The following is a 24478-nucleotide window of genomic DNA, read 5'->3' as shown; positions in this document are numbered from 1 at the left end:
TGTGACCCGCCCCGCCCCCCGATCTCCGGATGAAGGGGTTTCTACACATCAAATCAATTCATCAATAAAATTATTCTCTATTTTATTCCTACCCCGCCCATTAGAAATATATGAGAGGGGAAATCCCCCATCCTTCAACGCATTAAAGCTATTTTCCTATGAAAAACCTACAATCCTAAGCGCGGCGACAGGCGCCTCAGAGAAGCGCCCCTCCGAGGAGGAGGGAAAACGGCCCAGACGCCACAAACGCGCATGCGCCGCTCCAGCCCCGAGCCGCCGGAAGAGGAAGGAGAAGCGCCAGCGCCGGAAATCGACGTCACGACTCCGGTGCGAAAATGGCGGCCGCCTGCGGAGGCGCTTCAGCGTTGGGCGCGCTGCTGCTGCTGCTGCGAGGCCGCCTCCTCCGGACGAGCCGGAACTACTCCGCTGGCTATTCGGCCGCTCGGACGGCGGCCGGCGGCCGCGGCAAAGGTACTGCCGGGGCTGCCAGTCCCTCCCTCCCTGGCGGAAAGCCCCGAGGGGCTGGGAAGCGAGGGGCATCTCCGCGGGGGCGCTGCGACGGGGCACTCCCGTTCAGCCGGAGCGCTTGCAAGGGAGCGGCGCAAATCCGGCGCGTTTCAGGAGGGCTTTGTTTCCCTGGAAGTGGTGCGCGGGGGCTGCGAGAGGAAGACGCTTGCTGCCCTCTTGAAGCAGCAGCAGAAGCAAAGAACAACGGCCGCAAAACCTCAAGGCCGCCTCTCCCCTCATGAACCCACCCTCAGATCGTACCCCCTCCTTGAGGGGACCAGAGGGTGGCAACACGAGGACGGGGCCTTCTCTGCAGTGGCTCCCCGTCTGTGGGAAGCTCTCGCCAGGGAAGTTCGCCTTCATTATACACCTTGAGGCGCCAGGCAAAAACGTTCCTTTTTCAGCAGGCCCTGGGCTCATTAAACAATTTGTGCCCTTTGAAACTGGGGGGGGGGGGGTATTGTTTTTGTTGTTGTCATGCCTTAGACTTGGGTGTTTTTATTCTGTAAACTGCTCTGTCATCCTCTGATGAAGGGCGGTATAGAAATTTAATAAACAAACAGATAAATTTCACTAGCAAAACTTGTCCACCGTTAAAAGGTAATAAGTGTCACTGAAATTGATGTGATTTATTTCAGAACTAAGGGGAATTGAGACTTACTGAGTAGGAATGTGGGTTCTTGAAGGGTCAGCAATAGTGAATAGGTTTTTAAAAATACCTTTAAAGGAGACTAGCTGGAATCTAGTGGGAGAGAATTCCAAGCAGAAAGGGCTGAAGTATAAGATCTAGAAAAAGGCTAGAAGCATAGGAACAAGCAGTTGCATAAGGAAAACCAGAACTAAGAAATGGCAAGCCTGTGAAAGGGCATAAGAGCCTTCCAAATCCTGCATCCTGTTTCAACTTTCAGAAATCTACTACTCAGAGAATACTGCCTTGAAATGAAGGTTTCAATTAGTCACCATGGTAAAGCTATTATAGTAGACTTAACAAAATTAAATCTGTGCCTCCCTATCTGCTATGAAGGGTTTTTTATGCTGATGGTTTAAGTATTACCGTATTTTTCGCTACATAAGACGCACCTTTTCACTCCTAAAAAGTAAGGGGAAATGTGTGTGCGTCTTAGGGAGCAAATGCAGGGGGGAGGCATGCAGGAAAAGCCCCCAAGAGCTGCACACAAGCTCCATGCGGCTCTTGCGGGCTTTTCTCCCTCCTCGTAGAAAAGCCCTTAAAAGGTGTGCGGCTCCTGTGGGCTTTTGCGGGGGTATTGCCGGCCAGGATGGATGGATCCCGCTCGCTGTCTTGGCTTCTTTGCTCTTTGGGGCTGCGGGGGGGACGGGACCCCAGGGCTTCCCCCATCAGCCCCAGAAGCTCTGGGAGGGGTGGGGGTGGGGGAAATAAGTTTTTTTTTAATTTCTCCCTCTAAAAACTAGGTGCGCCTTATGGTCCGTGCGCCTTATGGAGCGAAAAATACGGTAACTAAACCATAAGATTCTCTCTTCCAGCCTGTTATTTGAATAATAGAATTTGCACATATGCAGTAATATTAAATAAAATAATATATTTTTCTGAAATATTTTCCATTATAGGTGCATTGGTACAAAGAGGAAGGACCTCACAAAATGATAAATACCGGAGAGAGGTAAGAAACTCAGGATGCATGTGGATTATATTTTAAGCCTATTGGATCTTACTCTGTTTCAACATACAGTGGTGCCCCGCAAGACAAATGCCTCGCAAGACGAAAAACCCGCTAGACGAAAGGGTTTTCCGTTTTTGGAGGCGCTTCGCTAAACGAATTTCTCTATGGGGTTGCTTCGCAAGACGAAAAAATCTTGCGAGTTCCCGCATTTTTTTCTGCTTTTTTCCGCCCTTTCCCTAAGCGCTAAGCCGCTTATCAGCTGTTCCGCTGATAAGCCGCTTCTCAGCTGATCGCTAAAAGCCGCTAGACCGCTAATAGCGCTAATCCGCTAAGCTGTCAATGGGCTTGCTTCGCAAGACGAAAAAACCGCTAGACAAAGAAAATCGCGGAACGGATTAATTTCGTCTTGCGAGGCACCACTGTACTGACAACTGTCATTTCTGCCAAATTTGTAACCCTGAAATTAAAACTCTATGAAAGAACTAGGATTCTCACAAGCGCAGGTTTAACTATGTAGTGTTGTGTTTATTGTAGGCTTCCACCTACTAAGCAAGCACTTTTAAGTGTTAGTTACATGTGATATACCAAAATTACAAATTTAAGTCATTAAGTAATTCAGAAAAGGCCCTCCAGAAAACAGTTTATATCAGTTCTTATTCAGCTACAGCCAAATAAATACTATAAATGAATTTTTGGCTATGTGAATTGCTTTGTCCTTGCTAATAAGTTAGGTTGAGAGCTAGTCCATGCTTTGACCTTTATGGCTCAACAGGGATTTGAGCCAGGATTAATCCAGTTGGAGTCTAAAACTCGTGTCATATTATAAGACTCATATAAGGGGGGTGCGAGAACATCTGTCTCGAAAAACTGATCGATGTTAAAGCATATCTTGTCATAAAAAATAGAATTGTCTCACATTTTAAACTTTATTTTTGTTTGAAATTTGCATTAGACTGCAACTCCCAGAACTGAGAAGATGGAGGTTGATCAGGACTGGACTAGTGTGTACCCTGTTGCAGCTGCTTTTAAACCTTCCTGTGTGCCCCTTCCTCTTCGAATGGGCTACCCAGTGAAAAGGGGTATACCTCCAGTAAAAGAAGGGAACTTGGAACTCTTAAAGGTACAGTTGTATCCTGCTATTTCAAAGACACTGTTTTTTTCAGTGTAGAATGTAGTTGAAGGAAACAGATATACAGTGTAGTAGTCTTGCCCTTTCATCACAAGTTATTTATATATAATTTTTTTAATATACTGCTAATAAAAAACAAATCAGAACAGTTCCCAACAATTGTATGTAAAACCGTGCCATGAAAGTTATTAAAAAGTTAAAATCAGAAGTTAACTAATTACTGTGGAAGGGTGTACTCTTAATTGTCTGCACAAGCCTGATGGAGTAGAAAAGTTTTCAACAGGTGTTTTAAAGTTGAAACAGAAGGCACCTACCATAGTACTTGACTGATGACACTAAAGTCTGTTTCTTGTCGTCAAATGAGTCTTGCCAGCTTGGGGAATGACCAACAGTGTTCCTGCAGATGATGTCAGTAATTGAGATACCCTGGACCTTAGTTGTTTAAGACTTGCAAATTGGTGCAAGGACCCTGAACCTGTCTCGGTAGTTGATGGGTAGAAAGTGCAGATGCTTCAACAATTTTCTTAACCAGATGCCCCCATCAGCAAACTGACCACAACATTCAGCACCAGCTGGAGCTTCTCGACCCAAGCCCAAGGACAATCTCACATAGAGCGCATTGCAGTAATCCAGCCTTGAGGTTACCAATGCATGGTAACCAGTGGTCAAGCTATACCTGGGGGACCAGATGAAATTGGTAAAAGGCACTCCTAGTCACAGAGGATACTTGGGTCTCTATTGACAGATGTTTCCAGGAATACCTCCAAGCTATGCACTTGCTCCTTCAGAGGAAGTGCAACTCCATCCAGAACAGGCCGAACAGGTAACTGTCCTGCCTGTCTCCCAAACGTAGGAACAACGCACCCAAAGAGCCTCCATTTTCCAAGGATTTTTGCCCAGTTTAGTGGTCAAACTATTTTCAGACACCCAATTCTGAGCTTTCACAGTCTCTCGTGGTTCATATGTTATGGAGAAGTAGAGCATACTGCTGACACCTTGCTCTAAAATTCTTAATGACCACACAATATAGATGACAATTGTATTATAGAAAGGATAGTACCCTGTGGAATCCCATAGCACAATTGCTAGGGTTTGAGGAGCACTTACCCAGTGCTACTCTCTGAACACACCCCTGAAAATACAAAAGCATTCAGAACCCATCTCACTAAATTGGATCAGGAGGATGCCATGATCAGTGATATCAAAAGCTACTGACAGATCGAGCAGAAGTAAGTCACTTTCCCCCTGTCCCTGTACCATTGAAGCGCGCAACCTCCACAGCATTTAACTGAAATGGACTCCATATATCTTTTCCTGAGGCTACGAGCCTTTACAACAAGAGAGATTATTTCCTGCCCCAGTTGCATAATGTTAAGTGCCTTGTAACAGAAAGCTTTGCTCATTTCCTTTGCTTTCCTATTCTTAATCTTCTTTCAAAAGGACTCTAAATAGTTTACTTTAATATTGGTATAAAGCTGTTATTCAATAATGTCAAGGGGGGTACTGCAATGCCACCCCACAAATACATACTCTGTCTTGGACTGCTATGCCCTCAGATTTCTATAGTTGAACCATTCCATCTGTTCAAAACAGCTGAACCTATTCTATTTTCAAGGGAAAATTCTGGTTTTTTTCATATCCGTATTGGACTTTTATACCTTCTGACCAATGCACAGTCCTTGGGGAAAAAAGCAAGTTGTGTTAACTGTGCTTTTACATATAAATTAACTGTTGTACAGTGGTACCTCGGGTTACATACGCTTCAGGTTACATATGCTTCAGGTTACAGACTCCACTAACCCAGAAATAGTGCTTCAGGTTAAGAACTTTGCTTCAGGATGAGAACAGAAATCGTGCTCCGGCAGCGCGGCAGCAGCAGGAGTCCCCATTAGCTAAAGTGGTGCTTCAGGTTAATAACAGTTTCAGGTTAAGTACGGACCTCTGGAACGAATTAAATACTTTACTTAAGTATTTTACTTACTGCTTAGTGATACTGAATGAATCCTTTGTCCTCATTTAGATGTTTTACATTATGTATTAGATTTAGACTATGAGTTACATCTTGTTTCAGATCCCCAATTTTTTGCATCTGACACCAGTTGCCATCAGGAAGCACTGTGCTGCTCTTAAAGGTAAGTTTCAGATCTCTTTCATTGATTAAAAAATAGCTATGCTAGCAGGCTATTCTTTGTTCTCAGCACTTGACTTTTATTAAAAAAAAAAGGTGAGGGTCGGGAATTTGTAAACAGCTATGCCTCTGTTTGGCATATTCACATCATATTCCACTTTAATTACTTGGAAAGGGATGAAGTTCTTAATACATTTTTCTCAAAGTAGCTATTGCCAGATTGATTGCTGTGATCTTGCTCCCACTGCTCACTTTTCAGACTTCTGCACAGAGTGGCCAGCTGATGTTGATAATGATGAGAAGTGTATGCAGCACTTTCCTATTGAAGTTGACACAGTAGATTACATTTCAGCAGGCCCATCTGTTCGCAATCCTAAAGCAAGAGTGGTGACCCTAACAGTAAGTAAACTATAGAAGTAACTTCATTTTTAACATAGGGCTCTTAAAACAAGTTCATTTGGTTTGATTACAAAGCAGGCAGAAATTAAACTTGCTGTTACTGCAAGACAATGTACAAGAACTGTTTGCACTGATGAAGCAATTAACTTAAGAAATGAAGAACCACCCATTAGAAATTGCTTCATTTCTTGGCACAATGGTATTTGATTTAAGTGCTGTAAGCTAATGGTCAGGTTAGATGCCTATTTTGAATATAGAACAAAGCATTAGGAGAGAGAGATAATGAATCTATAAGGCCATATTTTTTCCAGCCATTTTTGTGTGTGAGGTCATTCATTTAATATTGTCCCATCAGTATTCAAGATACTGCAGAAGCAGAAATGACTTTGCCCAAGCCACTTAATATAAGTCATCTTCCTGTGTTCCAGAGTCAAACGACTGCACCATCTAGCTTAGTTTGTCCACACTGACTGCCAGCCGTTCTCCAGGTTCAACAGGATGCCTTCGCAGCCTGGAGATGAATACTGAACGTGGGACCTTTAGCTTGCAAGGAAGACACACTGCCACCACGCTGGCCCTTCCCCACTTAAAACCTAAAGCAGAGAAAATGAGGGTTGGTGGAGGCTAGGATTTGAGAAGCTTGGAGCACATTTTGCTTTTGTAAAAAAAAGCCATTTCATGTGCATTTTCAGTCATCTCTAAAATCACTTTGTAAGGTAGATGGCAGTATTTGTATGACAAGATGCTGCTAAAATCATGTCCTACAATCCAAGCCAATGTTTTACTTTATGCAGATAACAGACTGTATAAAAACCATGTACTTTTTTTAGGAGGTATATTTTGAAACAGGCTGCATATAATGTTGATTATTAAACATGCAGCAACCTGCCATATGGCTTTTCCTAGCACTTATGATCAAATGAGACGTGATTGTCCTGTCTTCTGGTGGTGTCCTGTTAATCCTTTGTCAACATAATCTGCCGGGAGGAATGGGACAGGGAGAGGTTTGAAGGTGAAAAGCAGATGGTATTGAGACTGTTTTGAATGGGGGCTACAGCACAGTTCTCGCTGGACTGATGAAGCTGTGTCGGCTATACCATTTCAAATTGCATGTGGGATTTGCATGATGGAATGCTCCATACAAAAACAAACCCCTCCCTGTACATTTAAAAAAAGCTTGTATGGAACAAAGTATCTAGTCTAGCCTTCCCTCTGATATGCTTGTCTTTTATGGCAGAGTGTGTTTAGAATGGAGAAGCGTCCCATTATGTGTGCCCCCACCCTGCTCAAGTGATAGGGCTCAGTTTCCCAGCCATGTGTTTGCCACTCCAGTGAGACCTTGGTGACCTGGGAGGATCTGTGTACATCTAGTGTGTTGCAAAATTGCCATGACAGAATCTGTAACGTTCACATGTTCAGAAAATGGATTTATTTAAATATTTATGCTCTAGGGAAGCATTCAAAAATATTATTTTCCCCAGCTCATACTTTCTCTTTGAAGTGGTAGAGTTCTGAATTCTTCTGTGTAGCAAGTTTCTTTAGTCTTAACACAATATAGCAAACTAAAATTGCACCTGAGCACTACTTTGAGCTTTTGTTAGTTTAACATGTTCTTAATCCTTTGCTTGAAGATAGTTCTTACACTGAGCAGCTCAAGTCTGTTTTGAGTCACAAAATTTAATTTGTTCTCTTTGTGAGAGACAGTTAGGATTTTCTTCCTAGCACTTGGCTTTTTAAAAGCCTCAGTGCTCTTTCTGAGACTTTCATCCCTTGGTTTTTCAACCCTTAAATATAATATTTGCGTTTTCCATTAAGATTCTTTACTGGCCTTGTTTCTGCTGATTGAGAAATAGTAGAATGAGATCCAGATTTTCCCGTAGCTTATTTCTAAGGATTGTGTAGTGCCTCATGCTGGGTACTGCATGTCAGCATAGTCTCAACTCTCATTTTCAAAAAGGAAAGCAATGGCTGTAATAGTGTGCTGTAAAATATATGGAGATGCCTGAATAAGGTTTCCAGTGACCTGGGTCAAGGTGTTACTGCTGTGCTTAGCCTTGTGCATAGTGCCAGGACTAGCAAAATCAGAATAAATGATGAAATTAAACAGATGCCAGTCTCCTGGTTCTGTGCTCAACTTTTGAGGACTTCAATCTAAAAGACACCTGTGATCTATTTTTGTGTGTGTGTGGTTTGCATGAAGTCACCTGTTTGAGCCTGGGGCTAATATTAGGCCCTCGTATTTGCGACCTGCAAAACTGAATGCAGCAACATCATGTTTTATGTGCAATAACTCATTGACCTTTCTTTTCTACCCTGGGAATTGAACTTACTATCAACTTGCTAAGAGACTGATTTCTCTCCAGGTTAAACTTTCAAGCCTCAACTTGGATGATCATGCAAAGAAGAAGCTCATTAAACTTGTAGGAGAGAGGTACTGCAAGGGCACAGATACCCTTACCATTACAACAGACAGGTATCGTAACATGAGAAAATTGTCTAATGTGGGTCATATGTAAGATAGTCAAGACCCTAGCTGCTAATATCCATTTCTGTCCTACTTACCGGGTAACTACTACAAGGACTCAAAAAATATTGTGCCATATTACAAAGATCCTTGGTTATAATGACTCTTCTACTCTAATCTGGCAAAGGCTTTGGCTATCTTTCTTAGACCTCATTTCTCCCATTTCTTGCTTCAAAATGCAAATAAATTAATATGATTGAAATAGGTTTGTGTCCAAAGGTCAACACATTTTGGAAGCTTGTTTGTGAGTGAACTAAAGTGCAGTTGTTTGTCTTGCTTCTTATGTTACTCCTCCAGTCCCTGTGCTATTCAGGGGAGGGCCTCCTGTGGATATGTTCTCATTAGGAGGTCTGTTCTGCTTGCAGTAAGAGAGGGACCTTTAGCATGGCAGCAGCTCCCCTTTGGAACTTCCTCCCATTACACATGAGATAGGCACCACCTCTGTTGTCTTTTGGGCACCTACTGGAGATCTCTTTTCAAAGTGAATATTTTCAGTGAAGATTATCCTATCCTATACAGTGATGGGGGAAAGTATTTGATTCTCCTGCTAAATTTGCCCGTTTGCCCTCTGACGAAGAAATGACCAGTCCATAATTTTAATGGTAGGTTTATTGTAGCTGTGAGAGACAGGATAACAATAGGAAAAAACCCAGAAGACAAAAGTCTGAGATTGATGTGCATTATAATGAGTGAAATAAGTATTTGATCCCCTATCAACCAGCCAGATGTCAGGCTACCTGATATCTCCACTGTATGTAACGAGCTGAGATTAGAAGCACCTGCTTCTAGGGAGAGGTTTTACCTGTAATCCCAGCTCCTTGCAGTACCTGTACAAAAGACACCTGTCAACAGAAGCAATCAATCCAGCAAATTCCAAAGTAGCCACAATGACCAAGACCAAAGAGCTATCCAAGGATATCAGGGACAAGATTGTAGACCTGCACAAGGCTGGACTCGGCTACAAGACCATTGCCAAGCAGCTTGGTGAGAAGGTGACAACAGTTGGTGCAATAATTTGCAAATGGAAGAAACACAAAATAACTGTCAACCTCTTGGGCTCCGTGCAAGATCTCATCTCGTGGAGTTGCAATGATCAGGAGAACGGTGATGAAGCAGCCCGGAACTACATGGAGGGAACTTGTCAATGATCTCAGGGCAGCTGGGACCATATTTTTTTTTTATTATTATTATTATTATTATTATCATCATCATCATCATTATTATTATATTTTTATTAGTTTTCAAATACAAAAACAAATTTATACATTCCATACATCTTAATTACATCTTACTTCTCTTTTTTGACTTCCCTCAATTTGTCTGCCATTCCTTCCTATTGTTACTTTTTACACATTTCTGCCCTTTTAACCCTTTCCCCTTACAGAGCTTCCGTAAAGCTTCCTTAAAGCTTACAAACGTTTTTGCATATATTGGGTAAACTTTTCCCAATCTTCTGTAAATCTTTGATCTCGTCGATTCCGGATCCTTCCTGTCATTCTGTCCAGTTCTGCATAATCCATCATTTTAGTTCTCCATTCTTCTATCGTAGGTAATTCCTCCTGTTTCCATTTCTGGGCCATCAATATTCTTGCTGCTGTCACTGCATATAAAAATAACTTCTTTTCTTTCTTATTTAGCTCATTACCTGTAATGCCTAGTAAAAATGCTTCTGGTTTCTTAACAAATGTATATTTCAACATTTTCTTCAATTCATTATAAATCATTTCCCAAAAGCATTTTACCTTCTTACATTCCCACCACATATGAAAAAGGTACCTTCTTTTTCTTTACATTGTTACTTATACATTTTTGCTAACTTCACAGGTGTTACATACCATCGGTACATCATTTTCATAACATTTTCTTTTATAGCTGTGCATGCAGTGAATCTTAAACCTTCTTTCCAAAGTCTTTCCCAATCCTCCATTTGTATATTATGCCCTATATCTTTGGCTCAGTCAATCATAACTGATTTTACCTCCTCATCCTTCGTACAACATTCCAGTAATATCTTATACATTTTTGCTAAATTCTTATAGTCATTATTCAATATTTCTGTCTGAAATTTTGATTCTTTGTAGCTGGGACCATATTCACCATGAAAACAGCTGTTTTCATTTTCAAAACAGCTGTCCCCTTGCTTAAGACAGCACATGTACAGACTTATCTGCAGTTTGCCAATGCACATCTGAACGACCCAGAGGAGAACTGGGTGAAAGTATTGTGGTCAGATGAGACCAAAATCGAGCTCTTTGTCATCAACTCAACTCTCCGTGTTTGGAGGAGGAGGAATGCTGCCTCCGACCCCAAGAACAGCATCATCAAACATGGAGAGAACTCCATCAAACATGGAAGGGGACATATTATGCTTTGGGGTGTTTTTCTGCTAAGGGGACAGGGCACCTTCACTGCATCAAAGGGACGATGGACAGGACCATGTATCATCAAATCTTGGGTGAGCACCTCCTTCCCTCAGCCAGGGCATTGAAAATGGGTCAAGGATGGGTATTCCAGCATGACAGTGACCCAAAACACACAGCCAAGGCAACAAAGGAGTGGCTCAAGAAGAATCACATTAAGGTCCTGGAGTGGCCTAGCCAGTCTCCAGACCTAAATCCCATCGAAAATCTGTGGAGGGAGCTGAAGGTCCTCGAAATCTTACTGACTTGGAGAGGATCTACAAAGAGGAGTGGGACAAAATACCTCCTGAGATGTGTGCAAACCTGGTGGCCACCTACAAGAAACATTTGATCTCTGTAATTGCCAACAAGGGTTTTGCCACCAAGTGCTAAGTCATCTTTTGCAAAGGGATCAAATACTTATTTCACTCATTATAATGCACATCAATCTCAAACTTTTGTCTTCTGGGTTTCTGGGTTTTTTCCTATTGTTTTTCTGTCTCTCACAGCTACAATAAACCTACCATTAAAATTATGGACTGGTCATTTCTTCGTCAGAGCGCAAACGGGCAAATTTAGCAGGAGAATCAAATACTTTCCCCCATCACCGTATAGGATAGGATAATCTTCACTGAAAATATTCACTTTGAAAAGAGATCTCCAGTAGGTGCCCAAAAGACAACAGAGGTGGTGCCTATCTCATGTGTAATGGGAGGAAGTTCCAAAGGGGAGCTGCTGCCACGCTAAAGGTCCCTCTCTTACTGCAAGCAGAACAGACCTCCTAATGAGAACATATCCACAGGAGGCCCTCCCCTGAATAGCACAGGGACTGGAGGAGTAACATAAGAAGCAAGACACTGTATCTGTTTTAGATTTGACATTGTTTTTCTATATTACATTGTTTTAATATGTGTTTTTATTGTTAAATCTCTTATTCATTGGAAGCAATTAATGAATAGTTCTTCAAACTATTCATTCTATAGTTTCAATTTATATTCAAAAAAATGTAGAGTTAAATATTGGAGAGATTATACCAAAGACTTAGTTTTTCATATATTTCAGGTGTCCTTTAAGAAGACAAAATTATGACTATGGAGTGTACCTTCTGACAGTTTTATTCCATGAATCATGGGTAAGAATTGATGCATGACATTTGTGACAGCCAAGCTTGACTTAAAATGTGTAACATTTGTTTGATTAGATGTTGTTCACAAATAATATGACTTATTTACATTGATGGTAGAGAGGAATTACCGTATATTTCGCCCTATAGGATGCACTTTTTCCCCTCCAAAAGTGAAGGGGAAATGTGTGTGTGTCCTATGGGGCGAATGCAGGCTTTCGCTGAAGCCTGGAGAGCGAGAGGCGTCATTGCGCACCGACACCTCTCGCTCTCCAGGCTCCAGGAAGCTATCCGCAAGCCTTGCACGCCTGGGGGGGAGTTCCCCTGGGCGGGCAAGGCTTGCAGCCGGCAGCACGGGGCGCCCTCCGGAGGACGCCCCGTGCTTCGCGCAGGTGTCGGCAAGCCTTGCGCACCGGGGGGCGCGTGGGGCGCCCTGAAGCAGAGCGCCCATGGCGCCGGGCAGACATCCGCAGCGTGGGGAGCCCTGCGGGAGTTCCCGCAGGGCTTCCCATGCTGCGGATAGCAGCCTGCTGCCCGACGCGCGGGGCGCCCTGAAGCAGAGCGCCCCTCGCGCCGGGCAGACATCGGCCAGCCCCACAAGCTCGAGGGACAGTGGGGAGGCACAGCACCGCCATCCCACTGTTTCCCGACCTGGTTTTTTTGGGGGGGATTTTCCTTTATTTCCCCCCCAAAAAAGTAGGTGCGTCCTATGGGACGGAGCGTCCTATGGGACGAAAAATACGGTATTTGAACACCTACCGTATTTTTCCCTCTATAACACGCAGATTTTTTCTCCTAAAAAGGAAGGGGAAATGTCTGTGCGTGTTATAGAGCGAATGTGTGGTCCCTGGAGCCGAAAAATCAGGCAAATATCAAATCGCCAGGCAAAAATCAAATCACAGCGCTTCACGGAGAAGGGCAAACTGAAAAGAGGAAGCGGCTGCTTTCTTGCATTCTGCTTCAGGGTCTTACTGCCCACCCTCCTTGTTTCGTTGCTGTGTTTGCTGAAACGGAACAAAGAGCAGGGAAAGCCCCTCCCCTCCAGGCAAGCTCCGTTGCTGCTGGGGGAGAGGGAGAGAGAGGGGGGAAGGGAGAGAGAGAGGGGGGAGGGGGGGAGAGAGAGAGAGAGATGGCTGGCTGGCTTGGGTGGGGGAAAGCTTTTGCCTTTCTTTTCTCCAACCCGTTAAATCCCTCTCCTGCATTCTTAGCCAGCTGCTTCTCTGCACACCCCTCTAATGTCCCTTCTTTGTTTTTCCTTCGCTCCCCACTTAAAATGTGGTTACAAAGCATAGATTTGGGTCACCCCAAATTCACCATCAGATCACATAGCATGTCCATGGCTACAGCCTGCCCCCCCAAAATCACGCACCCACTGTTGCCTGGGGCTGCAATGGTGCAAAAACGTGGTTAAAAAGCATGGATCCACATGGATCCTCAGGATCTTTGCATTGGGTCACCCCAAATTCACCATCAGATCACATAGCATGTCCATGGCTACAGCCTGCACCAAAAAAATAACGCACCCACTGTTGCCTGGGGCTGCAATGGTGCAAAAATGTGGTTACAAAGCATGGATCCACAGGGATTCTCAGGATTTTGGCATTGGGTCACCCCAAATTCACCATCAGATCACATAGCATGTCCATGGCTACAGCCTGCACCAAAAAAATAACGCACCCACTGTTGCCTGGGGCTGCAATGGTGCAAAAACGTGGTTAAAAAGCATGGATCCACAGGGATTCTCAGGATCTTTGCATTGGGTCACCCCAAATTCACCATCAGATCACATAGCATGTCCATGGCTACAGCCTGCACCAAAAAAATCACGCACCCACTGTTGCCTGGGGCTGCAGTTGTGCAAAAACGTGGTTACAAAGCATGGATCCACAGGAATTCTCAGGATTTTGGCATTGGGTCACCCCAAATTCACCATCAGATCACATGTCTGTGGCCACAGCATGAAGCCCAAAAATGATACATCCACTGTTTCATTCAGAATGTTTTTTCCCTTGTTTTCCTCCTCTAAAAACAATGTGCGTGTTATGGTCAGGTGCGTGTTATAGAGCGAAAAATACGGTATATTGATGTGCTTGTGTGTTGGGTCAAAGCTATTGTTTTCCACAGATGGTACTTTATATCTTTTTCAAACATTGAGCAAAGTTCCATCTTACAGGTCCTCTTTTTTATGTGCACAGATCAGTACATGTTGAATGCACCAGAACTGAAACAGGGGCAAGAAAGGGTAGCTGCTCAGTTGTAGAGTGTTTGCTTTTCATGCAGGAAATCCCAGGTTCAGTCCCCAGTATCTCCAGGCTGGGCTGGGGAAGACTCTTGCCTGAAATCCTGGAGCCTCTGCCAGTCAATATAGACAATGCCAAGGCCGATTGACAAATGGACTGTCTCAGTATACGGCAATTTCCTTTGAGTGGCCAATCTGTGGCCCTCAGCTGAATCAGCTTTCATCATTCCTGGCCATTGGCTACACTGGCTGGGGCTGGTGAGTCCAGCAATATCTGGAGGGTAGCAGACTAATCACCCCTGCAGTGGGGCTTCCTGTCAATTGAAAGCAGCCAATGTCTGCCAATCAGGATTTGTTGTGCTTATTTCTGTCTGATATGCACAGATCTGAGGTAAGTGGTAAAGCAGTAGCTCTAGCTTAGTGTTGTACACGGACCATGAGTGAGCCAACGTCTTGGGCCTCTCTCTCTAAGTATAGTACCTGCCTTGGTGGTCTACGGGATTACTACGGAAATCAGTGTGGAGTGCTTAGAGCACTAAGAAGAAAAATTATGGCTGTTTCAACAGACAATTTGCTTACCTAGTTTGTCAGATGAAATGATGGCTATTAGGGACATTTATGTTCCTGTGTTTGTCAACTTGGGAGTGGGCACATCCCCATCAGCCCCACCCTTAGTCTTTGTGCAAAGAATGGGACCATCTGTCATATGGAGCCTTCAAAGGTTTCCTCGCATCCGGGAAACCCCAATTATGCTGAGTCATGGGTTGTGTGGGAACCTTGGCATGCACAGCTGCACACACACAGTTTCCATCCTAACAGGCAGATGTGCTCTTTGTGCAAAGGTGAAGTGGAGCTCTTGGTGGATCCCCACTCCCTGCTTCCATGTTGACAAACAAAATTAGCATTGATGACTGAACAGGTCTATAGCATTCATGAAAATTAGTGGCGGGACATCTGTACTATGATGTCCTCAGTGCTACACAGTCACTAAATACATTTTAATCTGTTTAGGGCACTATGGAAAAGCTGAGGTAGGAAGACTCTTGATTCTGTTTCTTGCCCAGGTAAATCTCCTCAGCAATGGCCCACCCTGCAGAACATTGAAGGAGAAAATAGGCTGTCTTTCAGTGCCAGCGTTTTAATTGTTGATCTTCTCACTAAAGTGCTCAGTATTGAGAAGTCCTGGGAAACGATGTTAACTGATGTTAACTGTTTAACCGTACTTCCTTCAGCTGAGGAATTTTTAGAAACATAAACACTAATGCTTTAGTATTTTGAAAACCTATAAGGTTGGGTGAAGGTGGACTGTTCCCAATTCATAGGTGTCTGTAGCCATTCAGACACTGATTCTAAATATGCTGGAAGCTCAAAGGGGTTATTAATTCCAGATGAACACATCTGTCCTTGACTCTAGCATTACTCAGTGATGGAAGACTTAGCCATATGATATTGCTTGTGTGAGTGCTTGGTGTGTATTGAATACACACAAGTCCCATACCCTTTTATTACCTTTCAACTTCCACATAAATACTTAATAACCTCGTCAGTTGTAATTGTCTTTGATTTCAATGAAAAATGCATGGCCTGCTGCAACACATTGGATTTTTTTTTCCATGAACGGTTGATCCCTCAGAAGGAAGCGTGTTCAGTAGCATTTTTCGCAACTTCATACAAGTGTTTCTTAATCTTAATTCTTAATCTCTGAAATTTTAAAATGGCAGGGGGAACTCATCCCTTAGTAAGAACATTAGTACTCTCAGTTTGTCAACAAAATAGGATTTAAACGGAATAATCTGAAAGCAAGTATGTTGGATAGGAGCATAGTTAAATCCTTGATTTACGTAGCTATGAAACCTACTTTGTGATCTTGGGGTAAATTGGGGCCAAACTAGTCAAGACTGTAGGATATTTGTGATCAGATCTCCTATGGGTTTTCTTAAAGGTTGAAATCTATTTTGGGTGCCCAAATCAGATCAAACAGAGAGCAGAGTTAACTCTTTTCCCCTGTGCTATTTTTCTGATCTAAAATCTCCTTTCACACCCAAAGCTGCTATCTATCCAAGGGTGGAAAGCATATAGGCTACCATAGAAAATCAGCACGTGAGGGAGATGTGCTCTAGCTGTCCTTCTCCCTTGCTATTTTTCTGTCTGAAGGGAATCATCTGTGGAGTTGCTCAGTCATCTGAGCTGTAGTCTGAAGTGATGCATCCCATGTGGTTGTGAGGATAAAACAAGATCTCCATCTAGGCCAACCTGAGCTCTTTGGACAAATAATAATTTCTCACACATAAACTATTTACGTAATCCTTCCAGCAACCCTCTTGGAGACTCCAAATTATCCCATGTTGAAAATGTTGGACTGAGGCTGGCAGCAGATTCTTCTAAGGCCAACCAGAGAGTTCATGGCTAGAGCAATATCTGAATAGAGGAGTCACTTCCCGATTCACATCTTGGTTTCTGAGCCAGTGTAGTGCAAAAGAGAAAGGCGTGGATACAAACACAAGATGGTATCTAATCTTACTGAGAAAGAAAACAGAACAGTTTCAATTCAGACATAGGTCTGGTAAGAATAGATTTAAGAATATGTAGGTGTAGTATCAAAGACAACATCATGCAATGGATAGAGCCTTTCCAACTTGTTCCTCTCCCATTGCTGTTAGAATCATAGAATCATAGAGTTGGAAGAGACCACAAGGGCCATCGAGTCCAACCCCCTGCCAAGCAGGAAACACCATCAGAGCACTCCTGACATATGGTTGTCAAGCCTCTGCTTAAAGACCTCCAAAGAAGGAGACTCCACCACACTCCTTGGCAGCAAATTCCACTGTCAAACAGCTCTTACTGTCAGGAAGTTCTTCCTAATGTTTAGGTGGAATCTTCTTTCTTGCAGTTTGGATCCGTTGCTCCGTGTCCACGTCTCCAGAGCAGCAGAAAACAACCTTTCTCCCTTCTCTATGTGACATCCTTTTATATATTTGAACATGGCTATCATATCACCCCTTAACCTCCTCTTCTCCAGGCTAAACATGCCCAGCTCCCTTAGCCGTTCCTCATAAGGCATCGTTTCCAGGCCTTTGACCATTTTGGTTGCCCTCCTCTGGACACGTTCCAGTTTGTCAGTGTCCTGAAGGAGCGTCTCCACCCCCATCATTCAGCCCCATCCTGAGATCCAGCGCCGAGGGCCTTCTGGTGGTTCCCTCATTGCGAGAAGTAAGGTTACAGGGAACCAGGCAGAGGGCCTTCTCGGTAGTGGCGCCTGCCCTGTGGAATGCCCTCCCACCAGATGTCAAAGCAATAAACAACTATTTTACTTTTAAAATACAACTGAAGGCAGCCCTCTTTAGGGAAGTTTTTAATATTTGATGCTGTACTGTTTTTAATATTCAGTTGGAAGCCGCCCAGAGTGGCTGGGGAAACCCAGCCAGATGGGTGGGGTATAAATAATAAATTATTGTTATATTATTAATTAATTACATAATTAGAAACAGGATTTGCAGTCCCATAGGTGGGACACATATAGAAGCCCCCTTCAGACTTGCATGTTCAACACAAAGTTTTGAAAGGAGGTGGTGTGCTGAGGGATGGTGAAGAGGTGGGGCTTGTTTCCTTTTAACCTTACTCGGTTTAAATACCTGAAGAGGGCTGCAGTTTAATAATGAATCTGAAAAAATACGTGTTAAGGTGCTACCTTAACCATATATATCACCTTTCAGCTCTGTCACAATCTCTAAAGTGATGTACAACCTAAAAATAAAATAATCCAAAATAAAAACTCAGAACTTTAGCAAAGCAACATGGAAGCTATTAAAATGTAAAACCAGAAATGCTGCCAATGCCTGTGGCACAAAACTCTACACTTCACATCTTAATCATGGTGCACCAAAGGCTTAGGAGAACATAGGAGTCTTAAATTTGCATTGAAATATAGGCACCATCGGTCATAGAGGGAATGGAATTCCAGAGAGTCTGGGAGCTGCAATAAAAATGACCTTGTCTTGACTTAGCATCCCTTTTACTTCTAAGGGGGGATGCCTCACCACATTCTTCATATACAGATAAGATCTTATGGAAGTTGGTATTCCTTCTAAAATGCCCTAAATTTCAGGCTATTTGGGGCTTTAGAAAGCAAAAACCAGCATTTTGACCTATGTTCGGAGATAATCTGGCTGCTAGGGAAGATTTTTAGATGCTGGACAAATATGATTGACTTTACAAAATTAACAGGCAGAGACATTTTGAACCTGCTGAAGGTTCTGAGCAATATGCAGATGCATCACTGAATAAAACATAGTATGACCTGATCATGATCAAAGCATGGAAAACTTTGAAAGGATCAAGTTTTCTCTGGGACAGCAATAGTACAGCTGGAAAAGATAAATCAGGCCATGTATGCTGCTGCTCAGCAACCCACAATAAGTCCAGATCTGAAAGAACTCCCTCCCCTCAAGCTGCATACCTGATCTTTTCGAATACGTGCAACTTCATCCATAGTAGACTGAAAGCAAATTCCACATAACCTAATAATAGTATGACTACCTTGTCTGGTTTGAGCTTCAGTTCACTGGTCGCCAGCCAGACTGTTAGAGATTCCAGGCGCCAGTATTATCCCCTGCCTTATCTGGGTTAGATGGAAAAGAAAGAGAATTGGATGTCATTGGCATACTAATGAGACCTCCCTCCAAACCTCCAAATGACCTTGCTAGCAGTCTCAAGTAGATCTGCCTTCCCCGAGCTGATATCCTCCACCGGCTTTGGACTACTGATCGCAGCATCCTTAACCATTGGCCCTGCTAGGCAGAGCTAATGGGAGTTGTAGTCCAAAATGTCTGGTGGGCACCTGGTTGGGGAAAAGTGATGTTAAACAATGTTGGGGAAAAGATGAAACTGTGAAAACTTACAGCAACTGTGGCATGGAGTATCAAACAACCCTCCCAAAGCTGCTTGCTAGATAAAAATGAAGTCACTAGAAAACAATGGCTCCAGTTCCAACAGCAGGGAAACTTGAAGCTGTCAAAAACAGGACAACAGACTTGCCTGTATGAGAGACTTACAGAGGAGCAGCTGGAACCACTCTAGGACAGTGTTAGATACTTCCGGATTTCAAGAAGTTAATAGCTAGGGCAGGTGCGAGCTTTCCTTGTCACGTGGGGCTACCTTTGAAGGTAACTTGGAAACTACAGCTAATCCAGAATGTGGCAGCTAGACTGGTGACTGGGAGTGGCTGCTGAGATCATATAACACTGGTCTTAAAGGATCGACACTGGCTCCCAGTATGTTTCTGAGCACAATCCAAAGTGTTGGTTCTGACCTTGAAAGCCCTAAACAGTCTCGGTCCTGTATACCTGAAGGAGCATCTCCACCCCCATCGTTCTGCCCAGACACTGAGGTCCAGCTCCAACGTCCTTCTGGCGGTTCCCTCACTGCGAGATGTGAGGTTACAGGGAATCAGGCAGAGGGCCTTCTCAGTAGTGGCACCCACCCTGTGGAACACCCATCAGATGTCAGGGAAATAAACAGCTACAGTGGACGCTCAGGTTGCGAACGTGATCCATGCAGGAAGCACGTTCGCAACCTGCAGCGCCGTGTCTGGGCAGGCACAGGTTGTGATTCAGCACTTATGCTCAAAGCACGATTTAGAGCTTTGCGCAAGCGCCGAAACCCGGAAGTAACCTGTTCCGGTACTCCGGGTTCGGCACAGTGCACAACCCGAAATCGCGCAACCCAAAGCGTCTGTAACCCAAGGTATGACACTATCTGACTTGTAGAAGACATCTGAAGGCAGCCCTGTATGGGAAATCTTTTATGTCTGATGTTTTCTTATGTTTTTATATGTGTTGGAAGCCATGCTGTGTGACTGGGGCAACCCTGCAGGATCAGAACAGAGGCTCATCTAGTCCAGCCTCCTGTTTTCACAATGGCCCCACTTGAGTATTGGATGCCCGTCAGCAGTGCTGATATACAGGCTGCTCTTCTGTTATTTTGTCACGTTTTTATTCCACTCATCCTGCAAGAAGTTCCTTGTGTATGGCTGCTTCCAATTTAACATCCCAACAAACCTGTGAGATTAAACCAGGCTGGGAAGGTGATTTGTTTGAGGTCACCCATTTGTCCTATGGCTGAATAGGAATTTGACTTAAGGTGACCCGTGGCTCCCAGCTGCTGCACCTCACATCAGCATCCTGTCGAGAAACCACGTTGGGCAGTGATAAGGGTTCCTGCAGAGCTTCCGTGTGGCTTTTGTTTTTTTTCTTTTCTGCCATGTACTAATTCCCTGGAGAGTTCTTGTTGGATTCGTGCTGTGGCACTGAATTTCTCCATATGCCAAAACTTAAAGTGTTGATGGTTTGCTGCCACCCAGTGGCAAAACAAACATTTCCCATTTGCAGAGATTACTAAATATGCCGCATGTTCTTAATGTACAGTGAATGGGTGCAGAATAGCAGAGATATTCTCAGATAGCTACCAGGTCATTGTCTTAGCTCTTCCTATAAAGTTGCATACTCGTGTAGGAAGTAACTATGTGCAAGCACAGTTCAAGGGTGTGGCCCACACATAGTGGTCATAATGGCTCCATGGAAAGCTTTTGACTTGAACATAGTTTTTCAATCTTTAATTGGTAATCTACTAAGGCATTAGTTCGGGGGCTAGGGGCATTAAGGTCATACCTAGTTTTGTGATGATTTTGGTTCTGGCATGTTCCTGCAGGTCAGAAGCAATGGCTGAAAGTTATTCTCAGCTATGTTTTAGAACTCCCCACTGAAGGCCCTACCAACAGCCTAATCTTTTATAATTGTAAGATATACATCTATCTTGAGCTGGGCTCAACTCAATATTAAGTTGAGAACGGGTGAGGAAATTTTAGCAATTTTCTGCTGTGAGCTGTTTTTGTTACCAACCCTTTGGAACAGGGTGGGATCTAAATTTAAAACAACAAAAAATTCAGTCAGTTAATGCAATTTTGGTCAATTGGCTGTTTCCAAGATAACTGATCAGTTAATTTTTCAGCTAATAAGTATGCTCTATTGAGATAGCTATAGATAGTTGTGATATGTTTAATGCATCTGATTTTTCAGAAGGAAAACCTTTTATAGAAGTCCTAACTAAATATAAGTGTGTGCAATGGTGTGGAGGCAGGATGCAGTAACAACTGAGTATACAAACACTTCCTTTTTGAAAAAGACCAGTGGATTTTATCTCACTTTCAGGGAGTGCATCCCCTTTGTCTTTTTCTGTGAGAAACCCCTGTTTGGTTGTCATAGAATCCCTGCATTTTGCAAAGGATTCTAGAGTGCACACATTTCCACAGAGCCTTGACCAGGACTTTTACACCTCTGCACGAATGGACTGTGCATCCTTTTGGCTGCACATCATGATTAATGATCACACAAGAGAGCTTGTCTACCATTAATGCCCTTCTAAGTGAGAAACTTCTAAAAAGCTTCCAAGGAACACCAGGTTACCTGAAACGCTATTCCTAGAGTTACTGCTCTAGGCCACTGAGTACTATGATTGTGGTATTAAACTTAGTCCTTCACCCTTTCCACTAAAAACTTATTTTTCCTTTCAGAAAACAGAAGAGTGGGAAAAAGAAAAGACGGAGGCTGACATGGAGGAATACATCTGGGAGAACAGCGCCTCTGAGAAGAATGCTTTGGAGACACTGGTTCGAATACGAGGAGGTGACAAAACTGAAGAAGTCAGTAGGCAGGAGCTTCTTGCCTCACAAAAAATTCTGGCCTACAGAAAGTCGGTGGTTGAATTGAAAAATGAAGGAGAAACAGATAAGAACCTTTCTGAGTATAAAAACTCTGTCAGGAGACTACTAAACATGAGTGAGATGCAGTAAAGAGAACTCTTTCAGGCATCACAGGCCTATGAAGATGTACATCATAAAGTTCAGTGGATCTAATTTAAACCTTCATACTTTCAGCCTGCATTCCCTCCAAATAAAAAGACACTATCCCAGAGCACTGACCAGCTTGACCACAGTTACTCTGTCTTCTCTTCTACAGTAGTTAGATGTTCAAGGGATCAGCAGGATTGCATTCACCCTGCAAATAATCTGCAGTTGTGTAGCTTTCATGGAAGCCTTATTTCAGCCGTACATGTCTATAATTGCATATAGAACATAGAATCAGAGAGCTGGAAGGGAACCTGAGGATCATCTAGTCCAATGCAGGAATATGCAGCTGTTCCTTATGTGGATGGAACCTGCAACCTTGGCATTATCAGCACCACACTCCAAATGAAAACCTGTGCAAAAGCCTAAAGCCCAGGGTGGTGGAAGGTGGAGTGGGAATTTCAATGCCCCCAGTGACTGATTTAGTGATCAGTGTTACACTGGATCCTGTCAGAAAATAAAAGCACAATAGCTGTCTTTCCTGGAAAGCCTTTAAAACCACACACAGAGAGACAATTTGGGGGAGGTTTCAGTTGCCGTATCTGGCAAGAATTGCAGAAGTGTTTTTCTCGAAGCAGAGGGAAAGGCAGTGTTAAACTGGCACAGACATTTTTTGCAGGTAAAATGTGGCTGCTGTATTCTCAGGTCTTTGTCTTGAGAGCATGTTGTGGCGGATTATGTCCCAAGGACTGCATTTTTATCTTTTGAAACAAGCTGCTGCTTTCTGCGTTTAAGTTAAGCAGCAGAAAGCCACCATCTCCCCAGTGACAAAGATCAATTTTAGGGGCTGAAACTACCAGGACAGGGTTGCCAATGGCTTTGGAAAAATGGCACCTGCAACTCTCTAAATCACTAATAAATAGTTTTTCACAGTTACATTTTTACAAATAAAAACAAACCTTCTCTTTGAGATTCTTTAAATCTCTGGACTTCCCTCCATACCCCCTTCTGGTTCCTTATATTAACCAATTTCTTCTGCATATCCATTCTTAAACTTTTTCCATTATTATTTCCCTTAAGCCTAATTTTCTACTGGTTGCAAACATTTACTTAAAACCCTGCCAATGTATCAACTTGTTTACAGTATTTTTGCACAGAAACAACAAACGATTCCCACTTTTTTTAAAATTTCTTGTTATTGTAGTCTTTGAGCTTTACCGTTAATTTTGCCATTTCTGCATAGTCCATTAGCTTGATCTGCCATTCTTCTTTTGTCGGTGTCTTTTCTTCCTTCCATCTCTGGGCTAACAATATTCGGGTGGCTGTTGTAGCACACATAAAAATTTTCTTCTGTTCTTTAGGTAGTTCAGTTCCTATCGATCCTAATAAGAAAGCTTCTGGTTTTTTAACAAAAGTTATTTTAAACATTTTCTGCAGCTCATTATAGATCATTACCCAGAAGCTTTTAATAACCTTACATTCCCACCACATATGATAGAACGTACCCTCCTTTTCTCTGCATTTCCAACACTTATTGGAACTTGTTCTATACATTTTAGCAAGTTTTACCAGAGTTAAGTACCATTAGTACATCATTTTCATATACCGTATTTTTCGCCCTATAGGACACACTTTTTCCCCTCCAAAAATGAAGGGGAAATGTGTGTGCGTCCTATGGGGCGAATGCAGGCTTCAGGAGAGCCCCACCGCCAGCCCCGCAAACTCGGGGGACAGCGGGAGGCGCAGCGTGCCTTTCCCGCTGTCCCCCGACTTGGTTAGAAGGCTGGCGGGGGGGAGAAGCCTGCTCCTCCCCGTCGCCAGCCCCGCAAACTTGGGGGACAGCGGGAGAGGTGCAGTGCGCCTTTCCCGCTGTCCCCCAACTTGGTTAGAAGGCTGGCTGAGGGCTTCCCCCTCCTCCAGCCCCGCAAGCTCCCAGAGCGATGCCGAAGCTGCACGCAGCTTCGGCATCGCTCTGGATCCCGTTCTGGGGGCTGGGGGAGGGGGAAGCTTGGGCCTGGGGGGGGATATTTCCCCCCCTTTACCCCCCCCCATCTAGGTGCGTCCTATGGGCCGGTGCGTCCTATAGGGCGAAAAATACGGTAGTTCCCTTTAAGTGAGAAACATGCAGTAATTTTCAAGTCTGTCCTCCAACGCCTTTCCCAATCACTCATTTGTATATTATGTCTCACATCCTTTGCCCATTTTATCATTACACACTTAACCTCTTCCTCTTTGGTTTCCCATTCCAACAGCAAATTACACATTTTCGACAGTAATTTTGTATTCTACATTTCTCTTTGAACTATTGATACTGTGTAGCTAAAACCTTTCTTTTTATCATTTTTAAATTTTTCATTTATTTGAAAATACTGTAATCAATCTGTTACCTTCTCTCTAATTCCCTCAAATTCATTTAACTGTAATTGGTTATCCACTTCTGTTACCAGCTCTCTAAATGTTGGCCATTTAGTCCTCATATTTACCTTTTTTAAAGATACTTCTTCTACTGGGGATATCCATCCTGGTGTTTTTTGTTCTATTAAATCTTTA

The 24478-nt window shown here is 43.4% G+C and overlaps 1 protein-coding gene across 1 annotated transcript; it reads left to right on the top strand.

Moving 5' to 3' along the window:
- Positions 1-264: 264 nt before the first annotated feature.
- Positions 265-22055, top strand: MRPS35 (mitochondrial ribosomal protein S35). Its single transcript, XM_083738930.1, has 8 exons — positions 265-471; positions 2095-2147; positions 3100-3267; positions 5348-5408; positions 5664-5803; positions 8167-8276; positions 11789-11858; positions 21656-22055. The coding sequence occupies exons 1-8, from the start codon at positions 336-338 to the stop codon at positions 21932-21934; spliced, it is 1017 nt and encodes a 338-aa protein (XP_083595056.1). The 5' UTR covers positions 265-335; the 3' UTR covers positions 21935-22055.
- The last annotated feature ends 2423 nt before the right edge of the window (positions 22056-24478 follow it).

Source organism: Podarcis gaigeae (assembly GCF_964106915.1).
Source record: "Podarcis gaigeae genome assembly, chromosome: 5".
Taxonomy (NCBI): domain Eukaryota; kingdom Metazoa; phylum Chordata; class Lepidosauria; order Squamata; family Lacertidae; genus Podarcis; species Podarcis gaigeae.
This window is presented reverse-complemented; position numbering and strand designations above follow the sequence as displayed.